At 36.5% G+C, this 15,238-nt stretch overlaps 3 protein-coding genes across 5 annotated transcripts in view; all 3 read right to left on the reverse strand.

The window, feature by feature from the left end:
• LOC106116315 (uncharacterized) overlaps positions 1-15,238 on the reverse strand; it is a 67,597-nt gene that overhangs the window by 31,452 nt on the left and 20,907 nt on the right. The window lies entirely within an intron of this gene.
• LOC106116320 (lipase 3-like) lies at positions 1,855-3,280 on the reverse strand. The gene has a single exon (XM_013310105.1). It carries the CDS (start codon positions 3,152-3,154, stop codon positions 1,901-1,903), a length of 1,254 nt encoding a protein of 417 aa, XP_013165559.1. The 5' UTR covers positions 3,155-3,280; the 3' UTR covers positions 1,855-1,900.
• LOC106116317 (lipase 1-like) lies at positions 5,661-7,095 on the reverse strand. The gene has a single exon (XM_013310102.1). The coding sequence runs from the start codon at positions 7,068-7,070 to the stop codon at positions 5,808-5,810; it is 1,263 nt and encodes a 420-aa protein (XP_013165556.1). The 5' UTR covers positions 7,071-7,095; the 3' UTR covers positions 5,661-5,807.

Consider the following 15,238-nt stretch of genomic DNA (forward strand, 5'->3'; position numbering starts at 1 on the left):
ACACAACAATTGAATCAGTGTCAAAAAGACTATTTTTATTTATTTATTAAAATTAATAGAATCCAACTTGGCAGCAGATTACCAAGATAATATGAATATAGTGATATTAGCTACAAGTTACACAATTTGTCAATGGTATAGTGCGTCCATTGAGCAATAATAATGTTGTAACTATCAACTGCAGAGAGAAGCCGGAAATGAAATAGTCGTACTAAATAGATAATTCATAAACTTTTACACTATGTTCTTTAGTAAACTAATTGTGGAATACAAATGACTTTTTCAACAGTGGAGAGACAGATAACATACAAACAAGGTTACCAGAGAAAGGTTACTCGTCAAGTCGACTCAATTGTGCTCTAACTCGATGAAGTTATGTCGTTCCAATGGCCACCTTCTAGCTACATCATCAGATCAACACGATGTCATTATAATATTGTACGCGATTTATACAGATATGCAATAATTTGAGCTCAATCTGCAGCCGGGTAGCGCATCTTTAATTTGTAAGATTTGTTGACAAACATCGGAACAGTTGAAACCAAAATAAAAGAGACTCTGTTCGCGTTGAATTAATAACAAAAAAATAGCCAATGAGTTCTTCCAGACTATGTCTTATTTCTATGCCAAATTTCATCGAGATCCGTTGAGCTGATCTGCACAAACCTTCTAACGAACATCCATCCATCCATGCATCCATTCATCCTAACATTCGCATTTATAATATTAGTAAGATAGCAATGTAAAAATGCTTTCAAAAGACTGTTTTGAGAAAATCGAATCGTCTTAGTCGGAAGGTCGTATTATTTCTGTGTCACCAAAAGCGGAAGTTTTTGTTAACTTGATAAAAACCTTCGCTAAGGTCGGACCTTATATGGCTTACTACTGGGGATTTACGTAAATTGTAATAAATGTCTGAATTGTGTCTGATCTGTCCTTGTCGCACTTATTAAGAAAGTTTACGTGTCTCGCTCATTAACATCAAAATGTGTCAGAGTAATTCAACAATAGCTGAGAGCGCAACTTCGTAGGAGAAAAAATAAAAAGGTAGTCTATAATGATGCCCGCGTGCATCAACTAAAATCCGGTCAAAGTCTTCTCAACATCGGTCCAGCCGTTTCTAAGATTCACCATCATCATCAGCTCACGTCCCCACCGAGGGGCTCGGAGCCTACCCTAAGTTAAGGGTGATTAGGCCATAGTCAACCACGCTGGTCAAGTGCGGGTTGGTTGACTTCACACATATCTTTGAATTACTTCTAAGATTACCTGGAACAAATGAGGAGGTGCAGACAAATTTTAGAAATTGGTTTTTCGTTATCAATGACTTTGACTTTTAACCAACTAGATGTCGTTGGAGATTTCGTCCGCGCGGAATTAACAAAACTTAGTAGTCTGTGTGTTCTTCCAGACTATGTACAACATCCATTGAGCCCTTCTGCAGATACCTTATAGCAAAAATCTATCCATCCATCCATCTAAACATTCGCATTTATAATACTAGTAAGAAGTAAGATATTATTATAAACAAGTTGCAATAACAACAAGTCTGAAGTTATAGCGCGTCACTGAACTTGAAGTAATGCCTTAAGCGGCGCGCTGATGTCACGTGACCTTACATCTTTATTACTTATTAAGTATAGCCATTTGATAATGTCGCAGAGATAAACTTCACCAGATATCCATTTAGGAAAATATATTTTACAACATATTCTCTCATTTATTACATAAATAATTTTAATCTAAACACTAAAATGTTAACGTTTTAATACAATGATTTGTCATAAATTTATGTTTATTTTAAAGTTTGTCGAAATCCAACTACACTATAGTTATTCTGTACATCGTCCTGTCTGTTCACTGTATCGTGTAAATAATGGAAAGTACTCTAATAAAATAGTCAATCGTTACTATATTTAAGTAAATAATTATTAATTTTAGGAAAAATGCTATGGTTTGTCAAGTGACTGTAGGTGACGTCAAGGTGGTTCCACAGCGGGTCACTCACTCTGACGGCCTCCATTACATTGGGCAGCCGCTCCAACAACCAACTCACATCTCTCTCGTCAACTAAGCGGTCGTTCTTGCCGTAGATAACCACCGCCGGCGCACTCACTGCACTCAGATTGTAAGATGGAGGTTCATGTGATCCGTATAATTTAATATTTTTAAAACTACCATAATCGAACTTTTGAAATCTATCACTATTCATACTCTGCCCATACCGAGCCATATTCTGGGTCGACGTCCCAGCTGGGAAATGTCCGAAAAGCACTTTCAAAGTCTCCTTTCGTATCGAACCCGGATGAAACGAATCAAACATCGCCTCGGCGGTGCCGCAAACTAATTCCGAAATCCAATGGAATTGACAGAAAAATGCGAGGAACTCTTGACTGAGCGCACCTTTAGAGAACACTTCCTGCATACCACACAGATTTAGTACGTACTCCATGGAGTTAATGGTCTTCGCTAAAACTTTATAAGGCAAAGATTTAGTGTTTGTGTGTCGAGCGGCCGGCGCTAAGGCGATGAGAAGCCCCACTTTATCACAATACTCCGGTCTTTCGGAACACATGATGAAGAATGTTCCTGCGCCTTGGGAAAATCCAATGTAATTCACCTTATCCGCCTTGGTGTAGTTCAATACGTAGTCTATTGTGGCGGGCACGTCGTAGAGACCTATCTCATCAACAGAAAAGTCCCAGTATTGGCGGTCTGTATCTGGACGTAGGTGGACGTGGTCGCGGGAGTAGTAGTTGCCGCGCACGTTGCCCAGCCAGAGGTCGTGGCCGGCGTCCGCTATGAGGTACGCGAGGCCTGCGCCCGGGCCAGCGTCCAACCACGCGTCAGCGCTCTGCAGCAGACCGTGCATCAGGATGACGGGTGGCTCCCTGGAGATGCTACCCCCCTTGGCTCCAGCCATCCGGAACAAAGTCAGGATATACCCGTCCTGCGTGTGCAAGCGGTGCTCCTCGGCCGGGTAGCCGTACCGTGCGCAGCGCTCGGTGAAGTTGAGCAGGGAGTCCGGGGGATAGCCGAGTTCACGCTTGGTGTCGTCGCTGAGCAGACGTGTGGGCAGCCGCAGCACGTGTCCCACGCACAGGATGCACAAGCCGACCACAGCACTGTTAGTCACCGCGCTTCGGGACGCCATGCTGTCGACTGATTGCAGCCAGACCGGAATGGCCAGCGCCGTTACATAAACTTCGATTGCGTTTGTTTGTTCATGCGTAAGGCAATTATTTTCACGCGATATTGGAAATTTTACTGAAACGTGAACATGTTGAAGGTTGCACCGTTATACTGTAATGGGAAAAGTAAACATTGAAGTCGCATGTCATGGTGCCGCATTACAATATCATTTGCGTAGTGCTGGAAAAAAGTTGTGATAAAATTCTACTTAGCAATACGTTCTTGTGACAATTGTCTAGATTTGTATTTACTTTCACTACTGTTTTATTTTAAATACTTGATGATGAACACAAATTTATATACCTCTCTGCATCAATAGAATAAAATAGCGTGAGTGCCTTTTTCTGAATGAGCGATAAAGTCTAACTGGAACAGTTATTGTTGTCTTAATTGCATTTATTATAGAAGTAAAGCAATCTATATCTGTTGTGTCACTATCGTTAACAATGCTTAACCTCGAATCGCAAAGTGAAATAATTTTTTATAAGGTCAAAATCACACTTTCGTGACTTAATTAAATATTAAAAGGTTTATTATAGCTTTATGAGTTCAAAACCTCTGTATAAAACATACCGACATCCCTGTTAAAAACGGAGATAACAATATGTTGATATGTTTTAAACAAAGATTTTTATCTCAGAAACCCACAGTATTCGAATAATAAAATCATATTGGTTAAGTTAATCGATACCGGAACTTATTGTTTCACCCAATGTTGTTCACCGTGCTCAAGTAAACACTCAAACCAGTTTCCGGTAGCATTTCTTATTCAAATAAGAAAACCTTCAGTAGGGTCGACCTTTAATTTTTTTAATACTAAAATATATTTTGTATGGAAAATTTACTTAAATTAATTAAGTACGAGGTTAGTCCAGAATAATCTGAAAGGTAACAATTCGATTGTCAGCATATCAATATTTTAACTAAGACCTAAGTAACCTAAGTACCTTCATAAAAGTCAAATAGGAAACCGCAGTACTAAGTACATAGTGGCTTATATTTTCTAACATCTTACTTTTCGTTAAAGAAATAAACTACCTACATCATAGATTAAAGGACTACAACCTAGGAAAAACTCACTCTCTCATCTAATACGCTTTCAGGCTAACTATATCAATTATTTTTCTGCTCAGATTCTTTACTTTAAATGAGAATGGAATAAAATTAGTCAAGAAAACCGTAACTAAAGTGTAACTTTGACTTAAGCATCTCAAATAGCAAATGAACCAATGTCTTCTTTGTCATCTTTAAACATTTTTCAAATTTGGTAGCTTACACGCATGCGATGCATTTCCTCCCGCATTTCCTTAAACTGCTCGCGTCATAATGTGTTGTATTTAATTCTATATAAACGATTACATTCTTAAAACGTTTTAAAAGCATTAAGAGATATAACAAAAGGCACGAGAGCTCAAGAGATCTCGAGAATTTAATACGAAATGCAATTGCTCTTGGACGAGATCCAAGTGCGCGGGAATTCCGACTTCGACTTATATCGACGTGTTTTCTTTGCCCTCCCCCCCTTCCCTTCCCCACATTAGTCATTTCAAACATTACTCGTATGTCGGGAACTTATTAAATTGAAATGTCTCACTCTTCACAATTTCTACATCATTGTCATCTGTCTTTATAAGCCCATAGTTTACTGTCAAATTTGAACGGCAATTTAAGTTTAAAATTAATATAATTCTCTCCAGGCGCTTCTTCTCTCTTTTTAAAATATTTTTTTCAATACATAATTGCTATTAATTTTTTAACAGGCTCGCAATAGCCTATAAAAATATAAAAGCAAATTTTATAATTATACTAATTGCTCATTAGTATTCGATGAAAACCTATATTTACAAAGAATGAAGCAGGACAAACAACAGTAGTGATTGTGTTGACAAGTGGCCTTTACAAAATATTCTGATATTATAAAAACATACGTCTACGCATACATGCACGTCGGTTTCGGGTTCTCTTAATAAAGCCCTATTGAGTATTTTCTGAAGCAGGACTGTAAAAGTTCATCTGGGACGATCCCGACCGACATTTCCGCTCACTTTCGCGTCATAAATCGTTGTTAATCTCTTTAATATTGATAATTTTATTCTGTTTCATTTATGTATTATTAGTAAGATTATATCACTGTTTCCTTGATAATTTTTTACCTACGACGCGCTGATATGGTGGCTACGTCCTTGTTGTGTTATTATTACATCTTTGGGACTAATCTTTTATAATTTTTTGTAGTTATAACGACAACGCTAATTTAAAAAAACCTGTTCTCCGTTTTCTTCTTAATAAGAACAAAAAATTCAATAATTTAGTGGCCAGTTGTTAAAAAATTACTTGCAAATTCATCCAGTGAATATTTTTATAAACTTTCAATCTATTTTCTTTGAAGAATAAAATTATAATCTAAGCTCTAAAGTGTTTTGTATCATACTTCAAAATAATGGAAAAATCTAACAACATAACAAATATATTCATAACATTAAGAGATTCGGCAATGAACTTTATAAAAACACAACACTTCCAATAAAAAAATACGCAACAGCTAATATATATCTCTAAGGTTCACAATCGCTTGACTGTCATTGAAAATTTGACGTCGTACGCTCGGATTGTTATTATAGATCGACTTCACTGTACTTCGCCAAGTATTGTAAAACCTTCGGCAGCACTAGCTTCCTGATATGCTGACTGTACATGAAGTCCAGGTGGTTCCACATGGGGTCGTCGACCTCCGCCCGCTCTAATACGTTGGGCAGGCTATTCGCCAGCCACCGCACGTCCGCGGGGTCCACCAGGCGGTCGTTGTTGCCGTGCAGTATGTATGTGGGGACGTGAACTGCGCTAAGGTTGTGGAATGGCGCAGTCGGTGTACCGTACACTTTAATGTTGTTTGTCTCTCCATAGTCGTACTTCCTGTAGCCCTCGCTGTACAGCGCCTGGCCGTAGCGCGCCATCGTCCTCACCGACGTGCCCGCGGGGAAGTGGCCGTACAGCACTCTTAGCGTCTTCGGTTTTATAGACCCTGCATGATATGAATCCAATATCGCTATGCATCTCTTGCAAACAAAGTTCCTAAAAATATTATATTTACAGAGGAATGACAGAACCTTTTGTCCGAAGCCGCCCAGAGAAAACACTTCCTTGACACCGATAGCGCTTAACAAGCTTTCGTACGTATTGAGCTGACTCCCGGTAAGTTTAAGCAAAAGCGATTTGGTGTGCCTCAGCCTAGTGGCGGGGGCGAGCGCGATGAGCGAGCGCGCCTTGCCACAGTGCTCCGGCCGCTCCGAGCACATAATTAGGAATGTGCCGGCACCCTGTGAAAATCCTATATAATTCACTTGACTCGCACCAGTTTGATTCAGCACGTAGTCTATTGTAGCCGGTACATCGTACAGGCCCATTTCGTCCGTGGAGAAATCCCAAAACTCGGAATCTTTTTGTGGATCTAGCGTCGTATGTCTCTTGCCATAGTGGTTGCCTCGCACGTTACCCAGCCAGAGGTCGAAGTGTGCATCGGCGAGAAGATAGGCGAGCGCGGCGTGGGGCCCTGCGTCCAGCCACGTGTCGGAGCTCATAAGTAGGCCGTGCATCATGACGACAGGCGGCCGGCGTAATGCTCCTGGAGGCTTCTTCCCGCTGCGCAAGTGGAACACGGTGAGGACGTACCCATCCTCCGTAGTGACCGTATGCTCCTCGGTGATGTACCCGCGATTAGTACTTCGAGTTGTAAAGTTGAGGTACGAATCTTTAGGGTATCGTAAATAAGACTTGGCATCATTGCTGAGTTCCGCAGGTAGCAGGAACAGTGTGGCCCCGAGCAGCAGCAGCGAGGTAGTCCAAATGAGTTTGCTGACGACCTGCGCACGCAGCGCCATCACTACGACTGACGTCTAATGACCAATTAACGGAAACATATTCTAATATTTTTTTATTATTTTGATAACTTTGATTTATATCATCTCGTCTCCTTCAAAATAATATTATCAATAAATAACTTCAAATTATTATCGAAATTACACGATTTTCATTTTACATTACGTTTTATTTTATTTATTTTTTTAGGCAAAAAATTTTAGGACACAAACCAATAAAAATATGTTAATCGTTTCGGAACGAAAATACCTACTTTTTTATGTAGATAAATAAACCAGTTTCACGGATTTTTTTTTCTATTTTATCGCGTATTGGTTTTAATTTTCTTTTTGGTATTGGCGATAAAAATGAAATTTTGATAAATAGAGGGAAAATTACTTCTTTAGAAAAAGAAAATATTTTATTATATCGTCAACACTTTTGTGTACTTACGTGTATTTTTACGTTCTTTACGCTCTTACCTGCAACAAAAATAATATATATATTTTTAATATTTCACAACTTTTAAATGCATTAAAATCACAAGAATAGTAACAAGCGAGCGAATCGCAATAACATTGCGGTTCGCTGGTTTCGAGGATACGTTATTTAAATTAAAATAAAATATAGTTATAATTTAATTTCATTTGAATCATACTATGTCCTGTTCGGCTGGAATTCTAATTTAATATGTGTAACGTATCTTACTGTACACAAATATTACTTTGTTTCTGAGACTCAAATCCCCGTTTAAAACATATCGTCATCCATCTCGTTATATTTGACAAAACAGCGATAACAATATGTTTTATACAGCCACATTGGTCTCAGAAACCTACGATAAGTAGTACGACGCTATTCAGAATAATCTCAGTGAGTTATCGCACTTGCTCGCGACAGCATACGTTGATTGAGTATTATTTGAGTGAAAAACTATAAATTAAGAATTATTTTTAATATAAAAAATCACTTTTTGTTAATTAAGTAACCGTCGTTAAGCCTCCAGGAGTTCGCTATGGAGTACATTAAAACCCACGTATGCTATAATACATTAAAATTTTCTTTGTAAATATAATAGAAACGAGTCGTTTATGTTGATAACAATGGAGGTGTACAAATGGGCGCTGTATCGCCACTGAATAGTGTTTCCTGATTCATTAGCAAAGATATTATGCGATGTAGAAGACCGCTTGACCTAGTTGCCGGGGGGATCGATGCGGGGTCATTGACCGCGTCGCTCTCATGGCGCACGATACAACATACCAAATATTTATTAGAAAAACATGTTAAACATATTCTATAATAATAAAAATATATACTTAAAATTATAAACTAGAAAATTAGGCAAATGTTATTCTTTCGTTTAACACTCTCCTCCTTCGCTACCTCGGCCTACATCATATTTAATTGATTTATTAAAAACAAAATTAACCAAGCGACCACTTTTACCTCTATAAACTAATAAAAACTTTAGGACATACGGAAAATAATAACGTTGGCTTCCAATAACGTAAAAAAAACATTTTTTCTCAGCTTTTTCTGAAAATGAGAGAGAATTAAGTTATCAGGATACTTCTCTAAATGTATCCCATTTTACTCTTATTATATCTGCATTAAAGGTCTCCCTTAATCACCATTAAACACTGTGAGTGCGGCAGTCAATTATACTTAATGAAAAACATTACAATCAATCGGAAAGGGAGAGCTTAATTTCCTGTTTGATTACTCTTTGACGGCCTCGAAACACTTCTGATGTCATAATCTGAAGTATGGGTCGTGTGCCGCGGCGTGGCGCCGGCGAGCTCGATTGATCCATTACACTAATCAACGTACCTATCGTATCCATCAATGGATTTAACAGCATGTTAGAAATGACACTTTGCGTCCATTTACTGGATTTCATTTTGTAACACGAGCGAAAGGAAGTTGCAAAACCAATAAAACCCATCGGATTGTAATATATTTGGTACGAATCAAATGACTCCATCATTATTAAATATCAGTAGCTACAAGAAACCGTAATAAAATCAAATCGATTTCAAACTAAGTAATTTAACTTTCCAGTGTGTAAGAGACTTACAACTTAACCCATTGCCGAACATAAATAGCACCGCTAGATGTGTGTACGAAGCCTTACAATCTATTAGGGGTTACTTTCGGGACATGGGGGCACGGGGTCACGAGGGTCACTGGGGTCACGAAGTTGATAAAGTTTAAATGGAGTTCGATTCAAAAGGGCTCTCTAAGACGGGCCAAAGTTTCATTGTGCGAGTTGGGGTCAGTTTTTTTAGTCTGGCTCTTAAAGCGGTTACGAGTTGGGGAACCTCAATACTGCTTTGACAAAACTATTATATTGTTAAACATTCGTATGTAATTTAGCAAATACTAAAGCATTATGCAATGAATTAATTCACAAAAAATTATTGCAATTTAAATGTTAAGTCTCAGAAAAAGAGGTCATGATGCCGTCGGTGGCGCAGTTGTTCAGCGGCTGACCTGACCGGACCTTAATCTACACGTTCAGGTTCGAACCCTACCATGTACCAATGTGTTTTTTGATTTTCATTTGTACATTTATCCGACGTTCTTACAGTAAAGGAAAAGTACAGTGATGAAACCTACACAGATCGACAAAGAAATTCAAAGAAATATGCGCAGTCAACTTGCAGTTGGCCAATATGACTATGGCGTTGTCACCCCCCAATTTAGGGTAGGCTTTGGGCCCCTTAATGGGGACATCAAATTACAAACCAAGGATAAAGATATCAATCAGTCGGTCACTGAACGTGTTTCATTAAGATATTTTTGCTTAAAGCGAATAAATTCTTTCTCAATTATATTTTTCAATTTATCCTAATTTATGAAAAAGGGATAAATGTCTATAGAATTGAACCTTTCAATTTCACTAAAATGCTAGCAAATTTCCATCAACAATATTCTTTATATTCTTATGATTCGATACAAAAACTCGGCAACGGGAAAATATTCTTCTTACATTACAATACGAAATTTCCCGTATTATTTGTACTTTATATTATTTTTATAAGTAAATTGTTTTGTTTTTCCTATAGATAATATATATATATATATATATATATATATATATATATATATATATATATATATATATATATATATATATATATATATATATTGCTTCACAAATTGCCTTTACTGAAGACAATTTGCTTCTAATCTTTTATTTATTCAACATAAAATAACAAATTACAAGGATGGCGTATGTATAGTCTAATAGAAAATACAAAATTCCTGGCCGGAGGGCGCTTCAGTCACTTATCAAATGGATATGTTGTTTTATATTTTATAGCAATATGGCAAGGGTTTTTTATATACCTGGTTAAGCTATATAATAAGTTACCGTGATTGTTCACTGCTGAATAACTTATACAATTACGTTTCAATATCTGTTTTATCAAAGAGTTATATTTCAAATGATCCAATTGATAACCTTAATTCTTATAATATAAATGCGATTGCATGAATATATGGATGTTTCTTCAAAGTTATATAAATCTCAAATAGATGTAGGAAATAGTCTGCAAGAACATATAGGCAACTAATTAAGTTTTCTTTTATATTCATCTTTCACATTCTCTTTGAAAAGAGTTAACAATATGTATCAGAACAAGTGTCACAGCAGTGGAAACTGTTACATATTAATATGTTTATAAAATTATCAAGAATGATGTCAATAAGCATATAGCTACAAATAAAATTGCTATTAATAATTTTATCTACAATAGAGAGGCACTCCCGTATTACAATAGTGTCGATGAAGTCATCACAACTTTACGACACATAAAAAACCAACAAAATTATATAAAATATCCAAAGTATGTTAGCTAGCTATTGTATTGTCCGACATCCCTACACGAAGCGGATTATCTAGATATCAAAGCAAACATGTAAAAGGTGAAATCGACTTTGAACTTAGACATCGGTCCCGAATCGACACAGAGCCGACATAAATCCGACTGAACATACACTTCAATAAGGTCTGAGTACACACTTAAATACGGCCCGAGTACACACTAGTGGTCCTTCACTAAATGAGGGTTTACTACAACAAATATTTGATAATATTTTATTTAATAAATAATTGTAGTGTGTACACACATTTTACACGATTAAATTACGACACGATAAAATAGTTATCGTTATAGGGAGCGTCGGTGGCTCAGGGGTTTAAGCACTTGACTTGTAATCTGCAGATCCAGGGTTCGAATCTCGCCATTTGCCAATGTGTTTTTCGATTTACATATGAACAGTTATCCGACTTTCTTACGGTGAAGGAAAACATCGTGATGCAGCCTGCACATATCTGTGAAGAAATTCAAAGATATGTGTGAAGTTAGGGCCAAGTCACCCCTTACGTAGCGTAGGCTTCGAGCCCATCGGTGAGGACATATAGTGAGCTGATGATGGTGATGATGAAGAGAGTTAACACTTTTACCACATATATGTATAACCATAAATTAACAATTAAAGTCTGCAATGTACTTAACTGTGCAAAGCGGCTGCATGAAAACGGCTGCTGTACCATATGAAACAATTTGACTTTTAAGCTAAAAACGAGCGAAGTTCAATAAATGTGAGATCATATCCACTTAAGCTCTCGTACGCTCGCTCCAACTTGCTTAAACTTGTATTATATCTGTACAGTAACTTACAACTTTTGCAACTTAATCTTAGTAAAGTTTTCATAAAGTTCAAATAAAAAAAAATCATCAAGTTTAATTTCTTAATGTACAAAATAAACAAGTATTAGTTTTCTTTTATTAACTAGTTAAAAAAATATGTTTAACTAACAGCCGCCGACGACTTTGTCCGCGAGGAATTAAAAAAAAATTATAAGTAGCCTATGTTCTTTCAGACTCTTTTCTACATCTATGCCAAATTTCGTCGAGATCCATGCTGCCATTCTGGAGATACCATCAAACAAACGTTCATCCATCCAAACATACGCATTTATAATATAAGTTGTGTAAAGAAGTTATATATTTGTATTGTCAAAGACATAAAACATCTTAGTTTATTTATATGTGTAATAACTCACCAACAATAATCCTGATAATAATATAATCCAGATATACAGGATGATGTTAGGAAATTATCACTTTAAGAAAACATGAAATATGAAGAAAAATTATTTCTTTTCTGACATAAAAGCTTCCCTTATTAGTGTCTTTTTACAACGTTTCTTTTATGAGTAGAAAGAGTACTTTTGAAAGCTGCCTTACTTATTAGTATCATTTGTGTAGCAAGTCTCATGGTCTTAAGTAATGTACTTGAAGCTTTTATTACCGAATTACTTATGACGAACTTATTTACTCAACCTTTGTTGGACTTTGCATTGTTTTTGATAACTTTCCCCCTCGGTAGACGTCGCCTCGTACACCTTTGTCAACATTGCTAATTAGGTTTGTAATATTAACCAAGGGTTTCTGAGATCAAAAATCTCTGTATAAAACATATCCATATCATTATCTTTGACAAAAACTGAATTAACAACATGTTTGAAACGGGGATTTTTAAAGTCTCAGAAACTCACGGTAACTTGCCCAAACATTCTTTCTTTCAAAGACACAATATCGTGTTAAGGCTTAAATGAAATAGAAATATATTTTATCTTTGATAATATTCAATGAAATACTCTTTTATTACATGAATTACGTATCTTCAATTCGCTTTGAGTTTTGTAATTTAATTGGAAGCTGTATCAGAGCTTTGATGAGGTCTGATTTGCTCAGTGGGCGGCAGAGGGCGCGGCGCGGCGATAGGGCACGAGCCAATTACCTCCTGCGCCGGTAGAGGGCGCTCCACTCACTTATTTCAAACTTTAATTTGAAATATTCAAGTTGCCCGATAGTGCTTTATTATTACGAAAAAAACTTATTTCAAGCTTTTTGGTTGATTTAAATTTATTAAATATAGTTTTTATAAGATAAATAACGTAAGGCTTAGAATATTATTGTAAATATGTCAAATTTTGGAATACATTGCTTACTAACATACCCGTAACTGCATTTTACGATAATATCTTGAATGCTGCTTATCCACACAGTACAGCTGTCTCGGCGGATGAATCATGTTTGAGAAGTTTCCACAAATATCTGTGTATAAACTTGAACTCTAATACAAACTCCTGAGCATCCGTCGATCACAAAAATGATCTAACTGGCCATTTCTCCATCAAAATTAACAAGGCATTATTATGTCAACACATCTTTCCAGGGAAGAATATCAAGAGTCACTGTACATTACATTCGAGCAATATTTTCCATCAGTTAAACGAAACACTATTATTACTATGAAACTATACTACAAACTTTTTAACTTCGCAGTGATACGGCCCTGATCTTTTTTGGGTGTTGTTCCTCTAACTTTCGTCATCTAAATCCATCCCTGTACGTCTCGGAATATTTCTATCTTGGTCCGCCAATAATGTCCATGGACAGAACAAATCAAGAGCTGTGTCCAATACGACACGTATTGTTGTACTGAAGACACCTGAGATATGACATCGATTGACACCGCACGGGAAATGATGGCAGATGCAAAGAAAGAGGTTCGCCGGAGATAGGCCCGCCAGGAAACCGGCTATTGCATTGTACAGATGTAAAAACTTCTTACTTGTATTTCTTTTAGTCATACATCCTAAAACAAGCAGTTATTTAATTTAAGATTTATTATCATTCATTTAATATCTCTGTAAATATTGATTTCATCGGTAAAAGTATAATAATAGCGGGTAAAACTCTATTACACAACGTAAAGTTCTAGTAATTACATTATCATCACTCTCTACTAATCGTTCTTTGTATCGCGAATCGACAACTTTTATTTAAAAGTTTATAAATCGGTTTAAAAATGACCCGAGTGTTTCTGTGACTTGGTTGTAGTTTTGTTATTTAATATGTTAAGCAAAATATATTGTTCACTTCAAAGAAAACTATTGTTTTATCTTTTCAATTATTTACTCTTTGACTCCGAGTGTGGCAGCATGTCAAAATATTTTCTTATTTATTTTTAATTATTTACCAAAAGAGCTATCTATGGTTTTCGATGCTCGATATTTCCTCACTCGTACATACTCATCGTAGTGTAGTGCGATACACATATTTATCAATATGTCGTAATAGCTCGTGTGTGGTTACAGCTCGACTCAAAGCGTGACTTCGCAACTGATATTATCTTGGGAATGATATCAACCTAGACATCAGCTGTCAACACCCAGTTGCCTTTCAACGCTGCTTTCTTTCGATTATAATCATTTACCCATCCTACGAGCTTCATTCTCGAATGTTCGAGTTTTACAAAGTCGAAGTTGAAAATACAATAAAAAGAGTAGATAACAAAAATTATTAAACTTATCTCGCACTGCCACTGAAATCACCGGGTTTTGCAGATTTACGTTACCTTATGTACGATGCGCCTAAGCAAATAAATTGTAGTATTCATGAAAAAATCTTTCTTTTGAAATAATGGTTGATGTAGGAAATTCAGTGAGAGATTACATGTAGCTAAATGATTTAATTTATTTGATAAACTGCGCCGCTTCTTCACTTGTATTAACCCCGAGAGTTATTTCACGCTCCGGCGTTCAGTGTGTACACTTTGCACGTCTTATTCATTTAACCTCCCTCTTCTCATTAAGTTGTAAGATTTTATAAATGTGCGTGTACTTAATAACTTTAATACTGTTTATTAATTGGACATACAGTTTGCTATATTTATACATTAATTATGAAAATTCAAGTAGCATCGTTTGTTTACTGCAACAGTTCTGGCGGCATATTATCGTTTTTCTTTAGAATACAACAAACAGGCAAGCTATTTAAATTATATGATAAATGATGTTTATAAAAATTTGCAATCAGAAAACCACTTGGTTTATGATAAATGGATAACATTACAACGAGACAGTAATCACAAAAGACCTTATAAAGCTTTAGTTCACATACAAGGAATGAATCCCTTATTCTTTATTTAGTATGAAGGACTTATTATTTTTATTTGCAATAGTAGGGGCAATCAGACCGATCAGTTGTAAGCGATGGAGCATGAAGCGTGCCACTCACTAATGATTGATGTGAGCTCCACTATTTATGTTTTGTACCACCCCTTACCCCCTAAACCCCTCACGCCTCGCGGTTGTAGGCACCCCCCC

Source organism: Papilio xuthus, unplaced genomic scaffold (assembly GCF_000836235.2).
Source record: "Papilio xuthus unplaced genomic scaffold, Pxut_1.1 DF827756.1, whole genome shotgun sequence".
Classification (NCBI taxonomy): Eukaryota; Metazoa; Arthropoda; class Insecta; order Lepidoptera; family Papilionidae; genus Papilio; species Papilio xuthus.